This window comes from Macaca nemestrina, chromosome 1 (assembly GCF_043159975.1).
Source record: "Macaca nemestrina isolate mMacNem1 chromosome 1, mMacNem.hap1, whole genome shotgun sequence".
NCBI classification, from domain to species: Eukaryota; Metazoa; Chordata; class Mammalia; order Primates; family Cercopithecidae; genus Macaca; species Macaca nemestrina.
In genome coordinates, this window is record NC_092125.1 from 223444201 (window position 1) to 223469432 (window position 25232).

Sequence of the window (25232 nt, forward strand, 5' to 3'; positions counted from 1 at the left end):
TCAGTGAATTAAGATAATCACAGATAAGTTTATGTTACTACACAGGGCTATAAAAGAAGTAAACAGAGGAATAACTCACTCTCTCTCAGGATAGCTAATCAAATGGTTCAAAACCTTTCACGGGCCTCAGACACTGACATCCTATTTTAAGAAGAGGCAACTGAAGCTCTAGTTCGTCTTTGAAGGGGCTTAAATTGTTTTATCAAAGACAGTGGAGGGAAAATGTTCAAATCTAAGAAGAAATTATTACCCTACAAAATTTACACTGGTCCTGTTTATATCTCAAAGCTTCTTGTCTCTCTGGGAGGAAGAAGACAAATCAGCTTGGCGTGAATCAATCAACCAGCATTTATCAGGCGTCTGCTCAGGACTGGGCTAGGCCTGCACCTATACACATGCACTGATGCCTGATGTAAAGCCAGACAAGAAGAAACCAAAATGAGAAATGGAGAATGTCAAATCTTCCTTCGAATCACAGCCTGACTTCTCCTGAACTGTACCAACTTTCTTCTAACCCCCGAGAACACTGGTTTATGCTCACACCAGGTGACACCAAGCTTCCCCTTGGTGCCAACCTCCTATCACATTCACAAAAGCCTTCCCTGACTCTAGCCCACATTAATTCTTCTCTTTTTTGTATTTCAGAATTTCAGAATTTCTTGTCTGTATAATTAATTTTGGCATTAAATCACAACATCTTATATTATTATCCTTTTCTGAAGAGTTTATCTTATCTTTCCCAAAGAGCTGGCAAGATGCTTAAAGATCAGGTTTTGGATCTCTCGCATGATACCGTACTGAGCGTATAGTAGAAGGTTAATAAAAATACTGAGAAATTGAACTGTTACTATTCGGGCAGGTCTCTACATTCTCTCTGCCAACACTGGCATTTGCTAACATCTCAAAGTCAACCACATTCACCAAAGAACAGAGATGCCAAAAAAGGCATCCAGTGGCACACCTGCCACTGAGCAGGTGGGCCAGCAAGTTCAAAGGTGAAGAGCACTGGGCTCCCTGGGGTGGTCTTGGAAAAGCTACCCTACCCTGAGACCTGAGTGTTTGGGGCTAGGCCCAGGGGATCCCATTTTCTAGGCTTGGGCTCAGAGATGGAATGTCCGTAAAAAGCCAAGAAATGGGAAGGAAACGGCTGCTGGGGATCTAGATGTAAAATCGGCAGGAACACACATGAACGGAGGCCATAAATCCCTCCCAGACGCAGACAATGCCTCAGTGATAAGCATGCAGACTGCGCACCTAGTTCAGAAACTCCCCTGAGTTTGCTTGTAATTAAGGGGGTTAGAAAGGTAAAAAAAATATATAAACCCAATTAATCATTTAAATATTTAAAGTCAGATTTTTCCCTCACTCCAGGATTAGTATATTTCATAACGCCAGCAGCAGACAGCCCTGGTTTTTACTGGGGTTCATTTTAGAGCATGTTTAAACTAGTCAGATTGAGTGATGCTTCCAGCAACTAATCGCATGTCAAATAAAAGATATTTTATGTAATAAATTACCGCTACAAGTAATTCAAATGTCATTTATCAGTTTTATTATCAGTCAGGCAAAGTCTTGTTTCTCTATATTAATCAAAATCAAGCTTTTTTTTTTTTTTAAGCAGTTTTGACACCTCTTGGCAAAAGTACAAAAGTGAAGAGGTAGAGTGACCCCCGGAGCTGAGAAGAGCAGTGTAACGGGACGAGAAGAATGAAGCTCAGTGACGACAACTAAAAACTTCAGGTATTTAAAATTATCATTACCATTGTTTTTACACTAGTGTCAAAGCAGGAAGGAGTCTGTGTCTAAAAACATGTATTTTATTTTTAGGGCTGGGAGGCTCTTAAAAATATTCCTACCTATATATCTCAACGTGTAATGCTTTTTCTCAGAACGATCTGGACATGAGAATGATTTAAATGACTGAACTGCCCCTCCCCATCCCATTCTTTTGCCTCTTTCAGAAAGACTAGCAGTTTAACCCTTTGTGTCTATGGAAAGTAGGTGAACACATGACGTTTTAGGCCAACTCTGTGATCGACCGGAACAATTTGTTCTGAGTAAGAAGTTTCCAAGTAGCCGAGAGACCTGTTCTGTATTAAGCCACTGGAGGAAACAGCTGGAATAGAACAGATGTGCATCTTAGAAAATTCTGCACCCCAGCTGCCACTGCCTGTCATCAACAAATCCCATTACATGGCTGGGCCCAGGGACACAACTAAAGAAAAAGTGTGGAGACTCAGCCTTTGGTTAAAAAGAAGCACATAAAGTCAGCTTAGGACCCAAAGCAACTATAATGGATTGGAAAAAATGCTGGCCAGGAAGGAGAAAGGAGCCCCAAGCTGACAAGTCACAGGTGCTAACCCAGTAGCCCGAATACAGGACAAGGCTCACCACTCCCTGCAGTGGGTCACCCAGGCAAGGCACTGACAGACTGACACACTTGAGCACACACTCCCTGGCCTCCCCCATTCAGCCTTATGCGGACAGCCAAAGGAGGAGATTTCTAAATAAGATCCGTAACACAGACAGCAGATTCCAACCCACTGGCTGGCTCTTCAGCAAGTGTGGAGAAGGGAAGGCCTTTTTGGCTCTACCGCCAAGATCACACCTGCCTGGTTGCAGCTGAGCTGGATGAAAGGAGTGCTGAGGTGAGAGAAAGAAGGTAGCTTCAGACCAGGTGCTGGGGGATCAAAACAAATCTGTCATTTTAAAATATGCCTTTTAAAATCTGATATCTAACACTTTTTTGTAGACAGAGTCTTGCTCTTGTCGCCCAGGCTGGAGTGCGATGGCATGATCTCGGCTCACTGCAACCTCCGTCTCCTGGGTTCAAGCGATTCTCCTGCCTCAGCCTCCTGAGGAGCTGGGAAGACAGACACCTGCCACCACGCCTGGCTAATTTTTGTATTTTTATCAGAGACGGGGTTTTGCCACGTTGGCCAGGCTGGTCTCGAACTCCTGACCTCAAGTGATCTGCCTGCCTTGGCCTCCCAAAGTGCTGGGATTACAGGTGTGAGCCACCGCACCCAGCCTGTTTGTTTTTTGAGATGGAGTTTCGCTCTTGTTGCCCAGGCTGGTCTCGAATTCCCGACCTCACGATCCGCCCGCCTTGGCTTCCCAAAGTGCTGGGATTACTGGCATGAGCCACCGTGCCCAGCCTTAAAATTTGATATCTAACAGTTTTAAATCATTTTTTGAAAAAATATAACTTCTGAGAATAATAATTAAAATGACAATTACAGAAAGGGCATTTTGAAAGATTACAGATCCAATGTTGAGTTTCTTTTTTTTCTTTTTTTTTTTTTTGTGAGACAGAGTCTCGCTCTGTCACCTAGGCTAGAGTGCAGTGGCGCGATTTTGGCTCACTGCAACCTCCGCCTCCTGGGTTCAAGCAGTTCTCCTGCCTCAGCCCCCCGAGGAGCTGGGATTACAGGCGCCTGCTACCATGCCCAGCTAATGTTTTGTATTTTTAGTAGAGACAGGGTTTCACCACGTTGGCCAGGCTGGTCTCGAACTCCTGACCTCAAGTGATCTGCCTGCCTTGGCCTCTCAAAGTGCCAGGATTACAGGTGTGAGCCACCGTGCCCGGCTTGTTTGTTTGAGACGGAGTTTCGCTCTTGTTGCCCAGGCTGGTCTTGAACTCCTGACCTCATGATCTGCCTGCCTCCCAAAGTGCTGGGATTACAGGCATGAACCACCACGCCTGGACCTTAAAATCTGATATCTAACAGTTTTAAATCATTTTTTGAAAAAATAAAACTTCTGGGAATAACAATTAAAATGACAATTATAGAAAAGGCATTTTGAGAGATTACAGATCCAATGCTGAGTTTATTTATTTATTTATTTATTTATAGACAGAGTCTCACTCTGTCACCTAGGCTGGAGTGCAGTGGTGTGATTGTGGCTCACTGCAACCTCTGCCTCCTGGGTTTAAGTGATTCTCTTGCCTCTGCCCCTGGAGGAGCTGGGATTACAGGCGCATGCCACCACGCATGGCTAATTTTTTTTTTTTTGGAGACAGAGTCTCGCTCTGTCACCCAGGCTGGAGTGCAATGGCTCGATCTCAGCTCACTGCAAGCTCTGCCTCCCGGGTTCACGCTATTCTCCTGCCTCAGCCTCCCAAGTAGCTGGGACCACAGGCGCCCGCCACCACACCTGGCTAATTTTTTTGTATTTTTAGTAGAGACAGGGTTTCACCACGTTGGCCAGGCTCGTTTCGAACTCCTGACCTAAAGTGATCCGCCCGCCTTGGCCTCCCAAAGTTCTGAGATTACAGGTGTGAGCCACCATGCCCAGCCTGTTTGTTTTTTTGAGACAGAGTTTCTTTTTTTTTTTTTTTTTTTTTTTTGAGACAGAGTCTCGCTCTGCCGCCCAGGCTAGAGTGCAGTGGCGTGATCTTGGCTCACTGCAAGCTCCGCCTCCCGGGTTCACGCCATTCTCCTGCCTCAGCCTCCCGAGTAGCTGGGACTACAGGCGCCCGCCACCTCGCCCGGCTAGTTTTTTTTTTTTTTGTATTTTTTAGTAGAGACAGGGTTTCACCGTGTCAACCAGGATGGTCTCGATCTCCTGACCTCGTGATCCGCCCGTCTCGGCCTCCCAAAGTGCTGGGATTACAGGCTTGAGCCACCGCGCCCGGCCTTGAGACAGAGTTTCACTCTTGTTGCCCAGGCTGGAGTGCGGTGGCACGATCTCGGCTCACTGCAACCTCCACCTCCCGGGTTCAAACAATTCTCCTTCCTCAGCCTCCTGAGTAGCTGGGATTACAGGCGCCTGCCACCACATCTGGCTAATTTTTTGTATTTTTAGTAGAGACAGGGTTTCATCATGTTGGCCAGGTTGGTTTCGAACTCCTGACCTCAGGTGATCTGCCCACCTCAGCCTCCCAAAGTGCAGGGATTACAGGTGTGAGCCACTGTGCCCAGCCCAATGCTGAGTTTCATTAAAGAAACAAAATGGAGCTATTTTCCATAGCTTTGTAGTCAATTTTAGCCTTTTTAAACTTTTTATAAGTGATTTCAAGGAGGGCTTCTGGCTGCATTTTGGAGGTATACATTTATAACTCGCTTGAAGAAACTTTATTCCTATAGTAGCTTTCATTTAAGAACAACGGAAGACCCCTCTTGGGTCATGATCTCATATAATAATTAAAAGCAACATTCAAAAAGGACCTTTATGTTTTAACCTGAAATTCCCTAACAGACTGCTACTACATGAATGTACAAGGTATAGCCAGGACAAAGGAGGGAGGGAAATGGAGGCTGACCTAAACTTACAAATATTAACTTAAAAAAATAAAATTGGGAGACAGGTTATTGCAGTGAGCAAACAAGAATGCACCCATGAGTCAGATGTTCACATTGTTTTTAGTGAAACAGTAACATTCAAAAGCAATGGTATGAGGAGATGGGAACAGAATCAATAAATAGTTGTACAGGTTTTCTGCATGTAACCAAAATACCTGAAACAACAATAAAATCATTTATTCTGATCCCTTGTCTCTTCTTAAACCTTTGTCACATATTTTAAAAAGTTTGTCTAGAAGACTGAGGTGTGTCACATTCCTTGGGAAAAACCCAAGAGCTTTCTGCTGCTCCCAGTTTCTCCCGGTTTGCTAAGTCTGGGAGATACAAAACACTGCCCTTTGGCCAGAGTCCTGAATCCCAATGAAGGTTAAGCAGGAGTTTGAGCGGGTGACTTACTGTATGGCTGAGATATGAGGTGAGGGGGCTGGACAGGAACCACCTGTGTGGCTGGGCCCAAGGACGAAGGCTCATCGGCAGCAGTGCCCGACTGCTGGAAGGCCATATCAATCTCTTCATCTGTCAGTCCTGGGGAGAAGAGGACATCATTGCAGGTGAGTACCTTTTGCCAGTGTCCATAGCTGCAACAGAATCTTCACTGAGCAAAGACCTTTACAGCCACAGAATGCCTCGCATCCTAGTAAGTTGCCTCCCCGATTTCAGATTCTCCGGAACCTCTCTGAGTTGCAATTTAACCTTAAGCGACAGAATATTAGCCTCAACACTGCTTCCAAATGTGGCTCATTCAATTTCCTTAATTTATCCTTGAGTTTATTGCTGCTTTTGAAGTCGCTCCGTACTGCAATTCTCCATTCTTCCCCCGAAAACAGATACCATCAACTGCAAATGTGGCTCATTTTAATCTGTAATGGTGTTAAAAAAAAGAGGGGAAAAAACTAACAATAATGCATGAAAATAGACAGGGAAACAAAAAACTAATTATTGGGTGAGACGACTAATTAGTCTAGATCGTTTCTGAAGACGGGAATAATTTGCTTTATTTTATGACAAATGCAGAAATAAAAAGAAAAATCAGGACTGACTGTGATTAGTATGAATGGGATATAGAATGTAAAGAAGAAAATAAAACAAGAAAACAGATCAAAACAAGGCCAGGCCCAAACTTTCAGATGATTATTACTCTAGCCTATCATACGCTGCCTGTATTGCCTTTGGCTAGTTTTTCTTTTCCCTTTTTAAAATCCTCCCAACACTCTAAACCACACCATACATGGGACATCAGGAAGTAGCAGGGCGCCATCTGCAGTGGCTATGCCATGGGGAGAGGATTTGCCCACAGAAGAATAAAAGGCAAATGAAAACCCATGAAGGCCGCATTTCCAGTGGGGACACAGCTGGGATATTTCCACCGGGTCTGGGCCAATTTGGGACACTGACTCTTGGGAGGAGGAAGAGAGCCCCAAGCCACCCAAAGAACAGAACGGAATGTGGCGCTGAAGTATGAAAGGAGTGGTCGCACGGGGCCAGCTCAGGAAGTAGCTATATGTACAGAGGCGCTGCAGCTGCTGAGAGTGGGAAAAGCAGGTGGGAGGTCACTGCTAGCCTGCAAAAGACCACTCGGCCGGCCCGTGCTGTTCCGGGAATCCGAACATCCAAGCGAGCCGCAACACAGAGCTTTTAAACTAGAGCCGAGAGCTTTTCCACATCTGGTCGGCAGCTCTCCATTAAAGGCCCACAGCATGGTATATTTGCCTCTGGGGGTAGATGAAGTACAAGGAGGTTCTGAGGATCAGCATCTTCAAAAGCATGGTGCCTCATACTCTGTGCCTAGGGGCTAATAGATGGTGCAGATTAATGCTTTAAAGCACAGCTCTGCCCTGCACCATACTGGCATGTGAGTTGACTACAGCCACCCCTCAAACTTTTCATGCCCTACCACAGCCGGTCAAAGGAAAATGCCCAAACTTTTCTAAACAGCTCTGGACTCTTTTTTCCCTTCTCTGTGCTGAGGATTTGAGGACTGTCCCCATTTAAAACTGCAGCTGTTCCCCTCTTTACCCTCTTCACACAGTGGAGTTGGCCAAGGGCAGGCACGGCCACACCACTGGGAAGTCTGAAGAGCCACCGGGTTGCCCTGATAGCACCATGCTCTCAAAAGATTGGTGGGCTGGATGAAAATGCTTCCAGGGTTCATAGCGCATCACGTACCACCTTCCAAAGACAAAAGCTTAACATCAGTACAGTGGAGCTAGAGAGGGGGTGCTTGCTGCAAAGGGACTGCTTTACCCATAATTTCACCTCCCGAGAAGAACAGGGACGGGACCAACAGGCACACCAGGCAACAACAGAGAATACACCCACCCTGAGTTTGTGCCTGTCGGGTTCCAGCTTGTGTAGTGACTGCCGATCGCTCCTACTGAATAAGAAGGGGAACCCCTTTTGGAGCCCTAGTGGGAAAGACATTGTTTTAACCAGTTCATAATCAGCCATTAGAGAAGCAGGCAGCATCTGCGATGTCAGCACAGGCTGATGGTCACTGGTACACTACGGAATTTTATAAACCTGGTGGTTCGTGTGCCTTGTCAGCCGCTGGCTGCAAATGAGGATAATTTTCCCAAAAGGAGCATTCAGTTGCATTCTCATTTTCCCTTTTGGCTCTTTCAAATATAAACAAGTACAATAATGTTTAACACTGGGGAAATATACAGTAAGCTACAGGCTGTGCTGCGGCCCTGAGAGCCGGAGCTGGTTAAAGGGACAGGACTCCCTGCCCGTAGTTCTGCCCTCTGGCCCTGAGCTTTTATGAAGCCTATTTTCCTAATAAAACATGTTCCTTGCATTATCGCAGCCAAGCCCACTAGTGAGACCACAGTTGAAAGGGCATCAGTACTTCCTTCCAAGCTCTTGTTTTTCAGAGACCTTATCATTTGAGGCTCAAAATTTACATTGGCTGAAATTCTGATATCCCTGGTTCTCTGGAAGAGTCAGGATTTTGATTTAGTTATGGTAAATGAATCTTTTCTCTTCTTTTAAAAAATAAGCGTTTTAACAATCTCACTGAATCATATTCAGAGCCGGGCCATTATCCTGGTCACTGCCCTTATTTAACAGATAAGAAACCTGAGGCCCAAGGAGGGTAAAAACGATGCCCCACATCCTACTTGTAGAGAGTGGTGATGCGATGGGCACTCAAGGCTCTCCCTCTTCAGCCCAGTGACTTTCCACTACACCAGAGTTACAAAACATCAAATGACAGATTCAAACTATGTCCTAAGTCTTCAGTCTTGTTAAAGAGCTTCACAGAAGGATTACATTTTCTTCTCCCTACCCCGCCACTCTCATCTACAGGAAGGAGTCAGTGAATATTGTTTTGGGGCTACATTGAAACAACACAGGAACTTAACCCCTGGCTCCTATCTGTAAATGATACCTGGACAGCTTTTTGAACAATACTAGAGTGAAAAGATAGAATGTCCTCGTCTTGTTCTCGTTCTAATATTCTAACCCCAAATCAAGTCCAAATGCCTGTCACAGACTTCCCTGGGTGTCATCTTCCTCTGGAATGTCCCCACCTTAGGCAGAGCTGGCCGGCTTCAGGACTGCATTTACAGGACTCAGGTGATTCATTTGGAACTTAGGGAGACTGAGTGGGAACACCCACCTGTCTCCAGATCACAACTAGTTATCTGCCCAGTCATTGGCTCTTGGTGCTGTGATGACCCCGCCCTCAGGGTCAAAGTGCTGCCATGGAGCCAACATAGGACATCCAGGTGCCCTAGCCCCATCCTTCCCACCCCTGCCAAGACAAACTGCTGAGCTTAGATTGAGACCTTGCAGAATCCAAAAGGTTAAAAGGAATAATAAAGGAAACTGCCAATTGTAAGTGAATTATATTTGGCTCTGAAAGCTGAGGCACAGGCTATATTATAAAAGGCATCTCTCTTTGCGTTGTTTACCATTACCCTGACTAATGCAGACCTTTTTTTTTTGTTTGTTTTAAATAATCTCATGCAAATTAGACACACACACTTCCTTCCAGTTGATTGCTATCTGCGAGGAATAATCTAACCACAGAGGGACGGAGCAATGGCTGAGCAGGCAGAGAGCTGGAAGCAAAGGGCTTGGCCGTCCTGCAAGCCTCCTCCCTCCTCTATTCATCTAAGTCTTCCTTTAGCTGCTACCTTTGGAAGAATTGTCAATTTTCATAAAGCCCCAAATGTTCTTTTAGTTGAGGCATCAATATGCATTACCTGATACCACTAGCACCAAGCCTTTAGATGGTCTTCCTATAACTTCTTTTCTGCCACTTGGTGATTTTCAAGAGCTACCAGCTCCCCAACCCCCAGCCACCCAGTCTACAGCACTGACAATTAAAATTTATTATTGATAGAGAATAACACTAAGAAATTCCCATTCAGTTACTCTCTCCACTCACTAGCTCTAGTCAGAAGAACGAGAAAGGGACGAGGGAGCTTCTCTGAGAGGAGGGGAGGCGAAGAGGGTGTGGGCTGATTCTGACAGGTAAAGAGGCCACTTCATCTTTTCACATCATAGATGCCTGATATGCAAAACTGAGAGCTCTCAATTCAAACCAAACTCTCTGATGGAGGATTCCATGTGCCCAGAGTAGGGGCGGACTTCTTGTTCTCTCAGTTCTCTAGAATCTACTGGCAAAAACCTCTGGAAGAGCTCCCCGGACCAGGAGATGGCTCCTGCCCTTGTGTAGGAGCTGGGCCAAGCACCTCTTCTCCAGGGCGGGCTTTTTTTCAAAGGACAGAACAAGAGAGCTACAGCTATTGATTAATAAAAGCCCGGTGTCACTGCTGCAGTGTCTGACCTGCATGGCCGCAGGGCTGCCATACTTGCCTTTTTTTATCCCCTAGAAGATAAACAAATTTGCTTTCTTTTTCTCAAGGTTTCTGTTCAAATGCAAACAAAACCAAACTGATTGACTTTGTGAGCTGCACGGTACTGGCTGTGATTGTGATGCCCTAGGGTCCTTTCCCACGACTCAAACCAGGGACCCGGAAGGGCTGTCTTTTCTCTGCGGGACAGGCCGTGCAAGGGTTTCTCAGGATAAGTAACCTCAGCACTGTCCCCAGTGACCGCTGGGCACTGCCACGGGGCCTGGCCCTATGCAGGTGAAGCAGAAAGACAGATGACAGAAGACAGCAGTGTTCTCTTCATCTTTCAGGTCAAACAACAACCAGGACAGAAGGGTTAGGAAGAGTTTGAAAATAAGCAAGGTAATGAACTCCTGCCAGCGCCTTCCTGCTCAGCCCTAGTTTTATTATAAAAATGTGGCGTCTGACTGGGATCATGGGAACAGGGCCAAGGGGCCAGCGGCAAAGGGTGGCAGTCAAGGGCTGGTCACTGAGACCTCTTCCTCCCCGCTCTACAGCCCCTCTATTTCTAGGACTTGGCCAATTCATCTGGGACTCACAGACACTGAGAGGGGGTCACCTCTCTCAGAACAACTAAGTTATCTGCCCCGGCACACTCTGGCAGGAGATGAGGCAGAGAAGACAGTTGGCTAAAAATACTCCCCAAATTAAAAGAAAAAATCAACTCTCTCAGAAAAGGTTCAGGGAGGGGAAGGGGAAAAGGGTATTTTTATTTTACTTTATGAACATTTTGTTGGAACAGTAGAGTACAATAAGGACTCTCAGAGCCTCTAAAAGTCGTGGGATGACCTGGAGACCCCTATTTCCCAGTGCCTTGTATAAAATTGAATTTTTTAAACATAAATTACACGTAATGACGACACTGTAAAAACTAACAGTAATGGAAAGCTGTGCTGTATTTCATTAGCCTGTATTATTCCGTGCCACCTGATCCAGCCGGGCCTTGTTTATGAGTTAGTGTGTTAGCAGATGCCGATGGAAGCATTTGCTTCGACCTTGCTCTTCTCATTGGGGCATGAAATTACGACGGCAGCACCTTGATATTACAGCCATAAATACAGTAAACTGCAAATTTAAGCCAACGGCTCCTATTGTCTCTGAACATAAAGCTGATCGGTATTTATTTAAAAGGAGAACAAAAAAAATATTATATATCACCTTGTTTATGGGGCCTCCCCCACCCACTTTCTTATCCCCTCCCCCAGCCCCCCAACCTGTCTAATTCACTTGGTTAAAATATTAAGCAAATAAGCCAAACACTTTTTCCTCCACTGATTAACTATTCTCAAGCAGTGAAAACAGTTTCTGAGAAAACTAGTTCCAAATGTCATTACCCTGAATGAAAGAGTTTTTCTAAGAATTGATCTGATGGGGAGTGGCGGGGGGCTGGTTCCCATCATCTTAATATTGATATGTAAATTCAAGAACAAGACCTGAGACTTTTCCCTCTCCTTAAATGAGGGAAGTTCAAACAACAGGAGAAAAAGTTGCTGATGATGTCCTGAAGCTGAATGTCCTCTCGGTATCCTTCTAGAAATCGTTAGGCAGAAACATTATTTCAAAAAGCAGCAAAACACTGCCTCCTGCCACCTAAGGAAAGAAAGAAAGATATCTAACCAAGAAGATAATTCTCAGCTCAACACAGAGAGCTGGGGCACCTCTCATTAAAACTTGCACCAATCCCTCCTTATCCCAGTGAACCATAAAGACAATATATCCTTTAAATACATTAAATGTGGAAGAAAAATAAACACAAAGACAAAAGGACACTGGATATCACCCAGTCACGTCTCCCAGTGTAAATCACTGAGTAAAAAGGCCAGTGCAAAATGTCTTTCACTGCTAGCTGAAAGACTGAGAAACTGGCAGGTTTGTTCCACTGGAAGCCTAAAGAGAAGGCAGGTCTGCTGTCCTAATGTCAACAGAAGAGGCAAAGAGGGATGTAAAAACTCAACCAAGTCCAAGTTTGGAGGTTTCAAAGGGCTAGTGGTGGAAACCATGCAACAACAGCAGGCAAGCTCAGGAGCCACTACCAGTGAAACACACAGAAGGCCATTTGAGCAGCGAATTAAATGCGAGTTTGGGGGAGCAGTTTAATTCCAAAGCAGACAGGCTGGGTTCACGGCGTCCAGTGCTCAGCAGTTTCAGTGACACAGCCAAATCAACCAAGATCGAAAGTTTCTGTACATTTACTTTTGATAGGTTATTCCACAAGGCAGACGTACTCCCTTGGAGCCCTAAATTATATCAGACACACCAGTCATTGAGCTTAGCTCCTTCCGCATAAGGAGGAAACTTTCCTATAAAATTTATTGAGCTTCTCTGGGGAGTAGTATAACTGGTGAACAAGACAGAAGTGAGCTGCCCCTCTGTGTAACACAAATTGAGATCTCTCATATGAAAGACTGGGAGGGTTTCCAATCAGCATCCATGATGTCTATTTTTAGATCTACATAATCTAAAGGATTTTTTTTTCTTTTTTCTTTTAATCCCTCTCTGCTAAGTTAGAAACAAAAACAAAGAGAAGTTATTTTCGATATTTGATCAATTCCAGAGGATTAATAGCAGTTAATACATAGTTATAATGGTTATTAATATAGTTGTGGCTGCCACAGACAGCAGGTCTTTGGCATCAGGTAGAGAAGTCAGCCCTTCCCACAGTATACTGAGTAGGTCCTAGGGAAGAAACTGTGTCCCTAAAGACCAAGCGGATGGTAATCAGGAATCTCTGCTCCTTAAATGCCAAGTAAGCCAAACGTATGTTTGTGCATGCGTGGAAAAGTCAAATTGACAAACACTTTTAGTGATACTTAAATCTTGCTCCTGTTTCAGAAGAGGTCATGAAGGGTGGTTTAAAAAAAGGAATCAACTTGCCTTTGACAACCAAAGAAAGAAATTCAGAACTACAAGAAAAATTGGAGTTTATCTGACTTCTCTCCTGTTCTTTTCCTTTTCTTCCTTCTGTTTTATAGATCAAGAAAAAGGGACAGAGAGAGGGGGCAGGGACTTGCCCACAGCCCGTGTGAGCCCCAGAACTGGATTCCCACACGGGGCTCTCTGTGCTGGGCAGGGGCAGGGGGCAGGGAGCATGGGCAGCCTGACACACCTGCTGCCCTGTGCGACTTGACACAGTCTGCATATTTTAAATAAGCAAACTCTCAGAGTCAACACCCCCGAAAGAAGAAAGCCAAAGAGAACATCAGGAGCACTGGGGAAAACTAGGTGAAGGGTACAGAGAAGTCTACACACACACACACACACACACACACACACACACAAAACATCGGGAGCACTGGGGAAAACTAGGTGAAGGGTACAGAGAAGTCTATACACACACACACACACACACACACACACACACACACACACACACACACACACACAGAGTGTGTATATACCTGAAAGAAAAGGAGGACAGGAAACTGGTAACACTGGTTATAGAGAGGACTAGTCTAGTCACTGGCAAACAGAGAGATTGAAGAACACTTTTCACTGCATAGCCTTATGAATTTTGTTCCCTGTTAATAGATTTCTGATTCAAATAGATAAATTTAAGAACAAAGAAAATATTTGGGGAAAACAAACGAACCAACCAGACTCGATCCTTAAAATCACTTACAATGGTTAACCCCATTTTCTGGAAGAGAAAAACCAAGACAGAAAAAGATACAAAGCCAAGCCTAGGAGCTGGGATTATAACAGAAAGACGTCCACAATTTCTAACTTCTTGCTTAACCCATTGTGGCTGCGACCACAGCAGCCAAGTACAAGGTGGCTTTTTTTTTTAATGTGTTTTTAAAAGGCAGACATCTGTTCTATTTTGACACATCCTGGCTGCCCAAATGTTTCTTTCAGCTCTAAATATTTGCTTCACCAATGGAAATGTTTCCATCACTGCAACAAAACAAACATTTGCTTTGGGATGGGAGGGCTAGCCATACGCTGTCTCATATGTTCTTTGAAACAGCCTGATTTGGGAAACAACTCCACTATAGGACACCAATCAAGGTGGAGATTTTTTTGTTCCTTTAAGAAAACCTTGTCACAAGAGTTTGGTGCACTAGGGCACGCTCTTTAGTCACTCAGCTGGATGTTATAAATGTTCCTTTGGGGTTTTCTTCTACATCTTGAATCTTAAGCATGTGATCAGAAGGTCTATTATTTGGCATTCAGCTTACTTCCTGAGGATTTCAGCTACCATGCAGCCATCAGATGTTCTTGCAAGTCCTCACATTAATCTGATATTAACACATGAAAACATGCTATGTCCTAATAGGTCAATACATAAATTACTTTGTCACCACCTAGTTGTGTAGCTCAAATCAATCTGGTATTGGTTGCTACTGTCAACATTATTAGTATTGAGATAAATATGTAGCACTCAACCACATCCATAAATATTTGAGTGCTTATTCTGCTAGGCAATGTAAGAGTGCAAGATCTCATTTTCCCTACCTGTTAAATGGGAGCCTCCCTAGGACCCCTTCCCCCCAGTTTCTTATGTTGAATGAGTTTTGTCTGTTTCTCTGTCTATAGTGTATAATAGGTAGAGTATATAGAATAATATAGATATATATAGAGATAACAAAATAACATGTCAACTGCAGAAAACGTGGAAAATAAAGAAAAGCACGTGCGCACACACACACACAAATCATTCATATTTCCACTCTTCACTCAAAGTAACGGCCAAGTGTATTAAGCCCACGTGTAGCAGAGGGTTTTAGTTCTTTACATCTTTAACTCTTTGAGCTCCACGCTAACCCTGTGCAGGCCCGCCGAGGGGCACGACACAAGGTTTGCAGGCCCACGGTTTTGTTAGCAGGCTCACAGTTTTGTGGCACCTCCAAGCAGTGCCAGAAGTAGGCACTTGATTCTCCCCATTTACAGGGGAGGAGCCTGAGGCTCACAGACATGAACTGGCCTATGTGAGCTCTCTCTGCTGCAGGGTGGAGGGCCGGGCTCAGACCCCAGGCCCAGGCTCCTCAGCACTACTCTATACAGCATGGGGCGGGGGGTGGAATATTCCAAATCTCATTCAAGCTGAAAGGTAACACCGACATCTCTGACTTTCAGCTTATCGTTCAGACGTATTGGCAAAGTTATTCAGACTGGATTTCTTCAAATTAAAAACTGCTTTTAAACATGAGGATGGCCAATGCCAGTGAGGGTGCCGTGGAAGAGCAACTGAGAAACTCTGGAAGACGCTTCAGCACTCTATCACAAGAGTTTTAAAAATGTTCATACCTTTGACTTCTTTTGCTTCTAAGAAATAATAAAATAATGTAGTAAAAGACTTATGCAGAAAGACGGTTCATCAGCCGGGCGCGGTGGCTCACACCTGTAATCCCAACACTTTGGGAGGCCAAGGCGGGCAGACTGCTTGAGCTCAGGAGTTTGAGACCAGCCTGGGCAACACAGTGAGACTCCCATCTCTACAAACAATAACAACAACAACAACCCTACAAAAATTAGCTGGGCATGGTGGTGCACACCTGTAGTGCTAGCTACTTGGGAGGCTGAGGTGGGGATTGCTTCAGCCCAGGAGGTTCAAGACTTGAATTCAACTTACCCTCTGAATTCAACTTACACTTGCTCAGCAGGGGAGAGAGAGGGAAATTACACTGCACCTGGTGGGTGTGGGGACAGGCCCACCATTTCACTCCACAAGTGCTGCATCTTCCAGTGAGCACAAGATGGGATGTTTGAACCCGCTGTGCCCTCATTACCTCATTCCCACACACCCTTGCAGTCTGAGCACTGTCACAGGCTCTTTTCTCCCACACAGCTTGGCGCTCGTATGCGATGCAGACTATGTCATCTGGTATTAAACCAAAGATCTGTTTCAGTGTGAAGGAAAATGTGGGCTCTACTGGACTTACTGAGAGAACACCTTTTCTAAGGGATTTTTAACAATTATTTTAAAAATTAATATTTAAAAAAATATTTGTATTGTATAAAGTTCTAAAGATATAAAAGGGTATACAGTACCCCACCCTTATCTGTGGGGGGATTCATTCTAAGACACTCAGTGAATGCCTGAAACCGCAGATAATACAAAATTCTATACATTCTATGCACAAATTTTTTTTCCTCTTTCACAATTTCATGGATAGATTTGTTCTTACAATAGATTTTTAGCAACTTCAGCATATGATTTTTTTTTCTTTCCTTATTAAGTCAAGAGCATTCTCCATTTCACTTAAAGGAAGCACTTTACGGCTTCTCTTTGACATATCTGAATTGCCAGCATCACTACTCTTGCACATGGGGACAGTATTAAGTAACATAGAGCTTACTTGAACACAAGCACTTGGATACCATGACCATCGATCTGATCACCGTGAGGGCTACTAAGTGACTGCCAGGTGGAGGCGTCCACAGCATGGATAAGCTGGACAAAGGGATGATCCACATCCCAGGTAGGAGAGCATGAGATTTCATCAAGCTACTCAGAATGGCACACAATTTACAACTTATGAATCATTTATTTCTGGAATTTTCCATTTAAACATTTTTAGACTTTGGTTGATCTCGGGTACCTGAAACCGTGAGAGGCAGAACTATGGATAAGGGGGACCACCTTACTGTGAAAAGTCAGTCTCCTTCCCACACCTGCCACCCTGTTACATCCTCCAGGGGCAACTGCTGCTAAAGTTTCTTATATAAAAAGCATACATGTAGCTGGGCACACTGGTGGACACCTATAATCCCAGCTGCTTGGGAGGATGAGGCAAGAGGATTACTTGAGTCCGGGAGTTCAAATCTAGGCAACATAGTGAGACTCCATCTCTTTTTTTTTTTTTTTTTGAGACGGAGTCTCGCTCTTTCACCCAGGCTGGAGCGCCGTGGTACAATCTCGGTTGACTGCAACCTTAGCCTGCTGGGTTCAAGCAATTCTCTACCTCAGCCTCCCAAGAAGCTGGGATTACAGGCATCCACCACCATGCCCAGCTAATTTTTTCGTACTTTTAGTAGAGACAGGGTTTCACCATCTTGGCCAGGCTGGTCTTGAACTCCTGACCTCATAATCTACCCACCTTGGCCTCCCAAAGTGCTGGGCTTACAGGCATGAGCCACTGCGCCTGGCCGAGACTCCATCTTTAAAAAAAAAAAAAAAAAAAAGCACATGTGTGTATACATATGTGTGTACATCTGTATGTATATTTTTATACAAATGATGGCATGCTATACACGCTGTTCTATACTTTGCTATTTTTAATTAGGTTATCTTGGAGGATACTCCATATTAGCATCTACAGAACTCTCTCATTCTATTTAATGGCTATATGGTTGGTATGGATGTACTATAATTTATTTAACATCCCCTACTGAACATTTACTCCTACAAACAAAGCCATAATAAAGGACCCTGAATATACCACTTGTTCACGTGTAACTATATCCCTAGGAATAGACTCAGATGCGTGCAGTTTTAATTTTAATAAGACCTGTCAAACCTTCTTCCAGGTTGTTTCCCACTCACATTCCCTCAACCTTGCCTACATGACGCTATCAAGCTTTTTATCTTTGCCATTCTGAAAGGTTAAAAAATTGTCTCATTATTATTATTATTATTATTTTGAGACAGAATCTCACTCTGTCACTCAGGCTGGTGCCATATCGGCTCACTGCAACCTCCGCCTACCGGGTTCAAGCAATTCTCGTGCCTCAGCCTACCGAGAAGGCGGGATTACAGGAGTGTGCCACCAGCCCTAATTTTTGTATTTTTGTAGAGACGGGGTTTCACTATGTTGGACAGGCTGGTCTCGAACTCCTGGCCTCACGTGATCCATCTGCCTCGGCCTCCCAAAGTGTTGGGATTACAGGCGTGAGCCACCACGCACAGCTTCATTATAATTTTAAGTAAATTTTTGTTGGCATTGAATATATACAGAAAAGCATGCACATTTTAAGTGTATAGCTTAATGAATTTTCCTACAGTGAACACACTTATGTAACTACCACTCAGACCAAACAATAGAGTAACAGCCTCTAGCAACATCCCTCATCTCCTCCCAGTCACCACCTAACTTCTAATACCACAGATTCAGTGTGCTTGCTTTTGAATTTTATATGTGTGGGATAATATGGAAAGCACTATTTGATAAACGGCTCCTTTTGTTCAACATTATGCTTGCGAGAGTCATCCTTGTTGCTATACGTAGCCACAGTTCATTCAAATTGTTGTATTGTATTCTTATACAGTAAAAGAATGTATCTATTTCTAGTTTTGGACCATCTATGAATAATGCTGCTATCAACATTCTTAGATATACTTTTTCAGGGGAAATGCTCGATCATAGAGTGCACATCTTCTCAGCTTTAACAGATACTGCCAATAATGTCCAAAATGGTCACAGCAATTCACACTCCCACCAGCAGAGCAGGAGAGCTCTGGCTGCCCCACGCCCAGCAGCAGAGTTCTCAGTCTTTTCCATTTTAGTCATTCTGGTGGGTGTGAAGGATAGCACATTCTGATTTCAATTTGCATTTCTCTGACAGCGAATGAGACTGAACACTTTTTGTTTGTTTATCGTCTTCAGTGAGTACAGCGTTCTACGTAATAAGGCAAGTTTGTTCATTGTGCTGTTGGAATCTGGATTGCTCTGTCTGTTTGTACTATCAAACATGGACAGAGAAGTTTTGAAACGCCCCATGAGGATAGATTTGTCCAGTCCTCCTTCCAGGTCTGTCCGGGTTTGCTCTACGTATATTGAAGTTATGTTTATTAGGTGTGTAAGTATTTTGAAATGTTCATCTTGTTGGTGATTGACCATTTTATTATTCTGAAATTTTTCTATCTCTGACTCTACTTTTGTTTGTTTGTTTTGAGATGGGGTCTTGCCCTGTTGCCCAGGCTAGAGTGCAGTGGTGCGATCTCCACTCACCGCAACCTTCGTCTCCCAGGTTCAAGCGATTCTCCTGCCTCAGACTCCCGAATAGCTGGGATTACAGGCATGCAACACTGCATAGAGACAGGGTTTTGCCATGTTGGCCAGGCTGGTCTTGAACTCCTGACCTCAGGTGATTCACTCACCTGGGCCTCCCTAAGTGCTGGGATTACAGGTGTGAGCCACCACGCCTGGCCTTCTGACTCTACTTTTAAGACCACCTTGTCTGGTATTAGTACCGAGTTTCTTGTGGTTAGTGTTTGCATGGTATATCTTTTTCCATCACTTGACATTTAATCCTTAAATATCTTTATACTAAAGTTGTGTCTGATGCAAGCAGCAAGTCTTTTAAATCTAATCTTGACCAACCACTTTTAATGGAGTATTTACTCCATTTATATTTAACATAAATGCTGAAATTTGGGTGTTTATCTCTTTCATATTACAATTTGTTTTCCTTTTGACCTGTTTAGTGCTCTCTCTCCTGTCTTCTTTTTAATTCAGTTTTTCCCTCTATTACCTTGTACAAGGTGGTTGCTGATGGATTTCTCTACTGCAAAGTTACTATCTTTTCTTTCATAGTTAATACACAGCTTGGAAAAGACACTTCGCTCTTTCTCTTCAAACTTTCATCTTCTCATTTGAGCACCCATCAATGGAACTTGTCTGCAACAATAATTACTGGATGTTTGCCTAATGGTAGATCCTCAATTAAGAGTGAAAGGGGTCCTGAGACTAAAACACTTGCGAACCAATGCCCTAGACATCACAATATATCCTTTACTTACTATAGTGTGATATAAATGAGAAATTTTACCGTTCCCCCAAAGTCCTCGCACATAGAACACTTTCCCTCCACCCCTCCTTTCGTGTACTGGCATGCATTTCAATTATAATGTATGTTAAAATCCGTAAGAAAGACATTCTTATTTTACACAGTCAATATTCATTGATATGTGTCCTTTTGTTTGTTCTTCATTCTTTCCTACATTTCTGTGTTTCCATGTAAGATTATTTTCTCTCTGCCTAAAAACTCCTTTAGTGTTTCTTTCAGTACAGTGTGCTGGTGATGACTTTTCTCTTTTTGTTTGCCTGGAAATGCTGTGTTTTCCTTCACTTTTTAAAGACATTCTGTTATGAAATAATTTCTGATTTACATAAAAGCTGCTGAAAGCATAGTATAAAGAATTCTCATATATCTTTCATCCAGGCTCTTTAAATGTTAAATTCATCACATTTGTTTTATTATTCTCTATTGATCTGTCTATACGATTATTTTCCCTGAACTGCTTGAGACTAAGTTACAGACATCACACCCTACCCCTTAAATATTTCAGTAAGCATGTCTTGATTTGGGGTGGGAGTGGGCGAAGCTCATGCTTGTATATAACCACAGCTTATATATAACCACAGAATAATTTCAAAATCAAGAAGTTAACAATGTTACATTTGTATCTGTAGCTCAGATCTTTCCTCTGAACTTGATTCATAATATCCCTCTGCCCACCTGATACCTCCACTTGGATGTCTGATATCTCAAACTTAATATGTCTAACACTGAACTCCTAATCTTGCCCTACCAAACTGCTCCATTCCTAGTTAATGACAACTCCAAACGTCTAGTCACACAAGGCCAAAAACCTTGGAGTCATCCTTAATTTCTACTTCTCTTTCATATCCAGATCCAACAAATCAGGCTATTCTATTGGATTTACTTCCAAAAAATATCCAGGGAATCTGAGGCCATCTTAATACTAGACTAGTCTCCCAGCTTCCACCCTGGTGATCCTATTAAACCTTACATCAGATGGTATCACTCCTTGCTTAAAACACTGATGATTTTCCATTTTACTCAAAGTAAAACCAAAGTCCTCACCAAGACAATGTTGCCCTACACAACCTTACTTCCTGTGAACGCTGTGACTTCGTCTCTCATTGTTATCCACCTGGCCTACCATTATTGTTCCTGGAATTTGCCAGACACACTTCCTCTTCAAGCTTCTGCATCGGTCATTCCCTTTTCCTGAAACTCTTTCTACGCAGAAATCTGCATGGTTTGCTTCCTCGTTTTCTTCAAGTTTTTGCTCAAAATGTTATCTTAGAGGGGCCTTTCCAAACCATCCCATTTAAAATGGCAAATTCCTAAGAAGAATCCTCTATTGCTCTTACTCAACTTATGTTTATATTTTATTCTATTTACTGCCTTCTCCCTCCCACTCTACCATTACATTTGGGGTTATTTTATTCACTGCTATGTTCCTAGTACCTAAAACACATAGGTTCTACTGGCACCTAGTAGGTATTCAATAAAAATGTGTAAAAAGTCAGGCGTGGTGGACAATACCTGTAATCTCAGCACTTTGGGAGGCTGAGGCAGGAGGATCACTTGAGTACAGGATCAAGATCGGCCTGGACAACATAGTGTGACCTCACCTTTTTAAAAAAAAATAGCTGGGTGCAATGGTGTATATTTGTAGTCTCAGTTACTAGGGAAGCTGAAGCAGGAGGACTGCTTGAGCCCAGGAGGTCAAGGCTGCAGTGAGCCATGATTGCACCACTGCACTCCAGCCTGGGTGGCAGAGCAAGACCCTATCTCAAAAAAAATAAAAAATAAAAAATTAAGAAGTGTAGAAAGAATAAATAAATGGAAAACCCAAAATGTAAAAAGTAATGTTCAGGTTTTGGGAGGTCCAGAAGAGCATGGAGAAAAATCAGAGTCCTACCTTCTTGATTCCCTCTTTGCCCCTGAAATATCTCCTCAGAATCTCCAAGGATCCCCAGAGGTAAGTATAAAAACTGTTACCAGGCCAGGCATGGTGGCTCATGGCTGTAATCCCAGTACTTTGGGAGGCCAAGGGGGGCAGATCACTTGAGGTCGAGGAGTTCAAGACCAGCCTGGCCAACATGGTGAAACTCCCATCTCTACTAAAAATATAGAAATTAGCCGGGCGTGGTGGCAGGTGCCTGTAGTCCCAGCTACTCAGGAGGCCGGGGCAGCAGAATCACTTGAACCTGGGAGGCAGAGGTCGCAGTGAGCTGAGATTGTGCCACTGCACTCCAGCCTGGGCTACAGAGTGAGACTCCATCTCAAAACAAAACAAAACAAAACAAAATGCCTGTTACCATATACTCACCCTGTACTAAGGCAAACTAGTTTATTCATCAGCCCCTGATATGCCTCATACTCTGGAGAGAGTCAGGCATTAGTCTTCTACCCCTGATGTTCCAGCCATCAGAGTAGCTTCTTCCCAACCCCACTCTGAGCTTGTCAGTTGTTCTGGGTTATCTCTTCCATCACCAAAGCTCCTCTGTGATCACCCGAGGTAGTCTTCTACACCCTAGTTACTTTTCTGCAGCAATTACTCTCTAGATAATACTCCTCTGGTCGTCAAACATAGATGGCTTTATAACCTTTCTTTTATCTTATACGGTTTTCTGAGGATTTTGATGTTGTTGAACTTTTATTCTCTGCCTTATTCATTACTGTATCCCCAAAACCTAAAATACTGATCAACCCATAGTGGGCATTCATCAAATAACTGTTCAGTGTGTGCATAAATGTGAATAAAGCATACTGGTGCTTCATGGGCTGCAGATTTTCAATAGCTATAAGATATATTTGTAGCACTTGGTGAAAATCCCTTTTTTCCCCTCTTAAAAAAAAAAGCTATTTATCATAAAACTCATTATCTCTGTCATCATTAACATTTAACATTATTCTTGGAGTTTCATCCTATGTAATAAAGCAGGAAATAAAATTAAAATGTCTACGAATTAGAGACAAGTTTACAAAATAATAATTGACCATATAGCTGTAAAATTTAATTTAATTATAAGAAAGTGGGATGGCAAGATATAGTATATAAAATTAAAAATCAGTAGCACTCCTATGTACCAGCAATAATTAAAAAATAAAATGAAGAGAAATTCCTTTCGTAGTAGCCATGAGAAATATAAAATTACTATAGCCTTACAAAATGTTAGATCAGTATAAAGAAATGTTGCAAAGAGAAATAAAGGGAGACAAATGAAAAAGCCTTTTCAAATTAATTTATAAGTTTAACACAATTTCAATTTAAAAAACCCAATTATTTTAAATTATCTCAGATGTTCCTCAAGCTTATTTGGGAGAATGCACAAATAAGAATAACAAGGATCAGTCAGGCATGGTGGCTCACACCTGTAATCCCAGCACTTTGGGAGGCTAAGGTGGGTGGATCATGAGGTCAGGAGTTCAAGACCAGCCTGGCCAAGATGGTGAAGCTCTGTCTCTAATAAAAATACAAAAATCAGCAGGGTGTGGTGGCGGATGCCTGTAATCTCAACTACTCGGGAGGCTGTGGTACAGAACTGCTTGAAACCCGGAGGTGCAGGTTGCAGTGAGCCGAGATTACACCACTGCACTCCAGCCTGGGCAACAGAGCCAGATTCTGTCTCAAAAAAAAAAAAAAAAAAAAAAAAGATAACAAGCATCCTCTTAACACCAAGGTCAGAGGCAACAAGAATGGAAACAGGTTTCATTCTGCCCTCGTGGGATTCCAGACTGCTCTTACTTTTCCTTTCCTGACTACCTGCCATGTAGACCTCAAGTTCCAGCCTCAGACGTGGCAACAGCACACATATTTCCCATTGGTTCTGCTTCTCTGGTTGAACCCTTACTAAGACACAGAAGACTGTTCTTTTCCTTTGTAGCTCATATCAATAGGACACTTATTTGTTAATTCATGTGTCAGCTGCTTCCTCCACCAGAAGCATAACATAGTGGTTTAAAAAATTAGGAAAAAAAGTGGCTTATGTTTCAATCCTGGCTCTGACATTTAACAGCTATGAGTCAGGTCCCTCGTCTGTAAAATGGGAATAAAGTTGTTAGAAAGATTAAATAAGGTATTACTTTCATAGATCAATACCTGAAATACATAAGCAGTATATGAATTTGATGAATAAAAATATAATAAAAATAATGCACTGAAAAAAAAGAATAGCTAGGAATGTTCGGTCGTCCATTCTGTATCCTCTTCTGGATATTTAGATAATTCTTTGTTTTTTTCAAAGTGGTTCCTCTAGGGATTACAATATACATTCTTAATGTTTCAGTCTACTCTGAATTAATATCATACCATGTTACATATTAAGAACTTTAATATGATACATATAATTATATGTACTATACTGTATTATCATTTATAGTAATAATACATTTTATTAAGAATCTTGGCCAGGCACAGTGGCTCACGCCTGTAATCCCAACCCTTTGGAAGGTCAAGGCAAGTGGATCACCTGAGCTCAGGAGTTCAAGACTAGCCTGGGCAACATGGTGAAACTCTGTCTCTACTAAAAATACAAAAATTAACCACGCGCGGTGGCATGCGCCTGTAATCCCAGCTACCTGGGAGGCCAAGGCAGGAGAATTGCTCGAACCCGGGAGGCAGAAGTTGCAGTGAGCTGAGATTGTGCCACTGCACACCAGCCTGGGTGATAGAGTGAGATCCTATCTCAAAAAAAACAAAAAACAAAGAATCTTAATTCCATTTACACCCCCTCTGTCCTTTGTGCTCTTGTTGTAAAATATTCATTACATATAAATATATGAGTATATTATAAATCTAACACTACATTGTTGTTATTGCTTTAGTTAACTGACTTTTACAAAACTGAAGAATAAAAATAAAATAGTATTTTATATTTTCCTTAGTATTTAACATTCCCACTGCTCTTTATTCCTTCCTGAGGACCCAAATTTCCATCTAGTATTGTCAGAGGCATGTGAACCAGAACAACTCCATCTTGAATACGAGTTGGGTAAAATGAGGCTGAAATCTACTGGGATGTATTCCCAAACAGTTGAGGCATTCTAAGTCACAGGATGAGACAGGAAGTTGGCACAAAATACAGGTCATAAACACCTTGCTGATAAGACAGGTTGCAGTAAAGGAGCTGGCCAAAACCCACCACAACCAAAATGGCCATGAGAGTAACATCTAGTTGTCCTCATTGCTACACTCCCACCAGCTCCATGACAGTTTACAAATGTCATGGCAACATCGGGAACTTACCCTATATGGTCTAAAAAGGGGAAGCATGAATAATCCACCCCATTTGGCATATCGTCAAGAAATAACCATAAAAATGGGCAACCAGCAGCCCTGAGGACTGCTCTGACTGTGGAGTAG

At 43.0% G+C, this 25232-nt stretch overlaps 1 protein-coding gene across 3 annotated transcripts in view; it reads right to left on the reverse strand.

Moving 5' to 3' along the window:
* Nucleotides 1-25232, reverse strand: part of LOC105473136 (peroxisomal biogenesis factor 14) — a 158815-nt gene that overhangs the window by 25396 nt on the left and 108187 nt on the right. For all 3 annotated transcript variants that reach the window (XM_011726770.2, XM_011726772.3, XM_071100996.1), the window contains one exon: nucleotides 5703-5831. In XM_011726770.2, the coding sequence (XP_011725072.1) occupies nucleotides 5703-5831 (129 nt within the window). The remainder of the gene's footprint in view (nucleotides 1-5702; nucleotides 5832-25232) is intronic.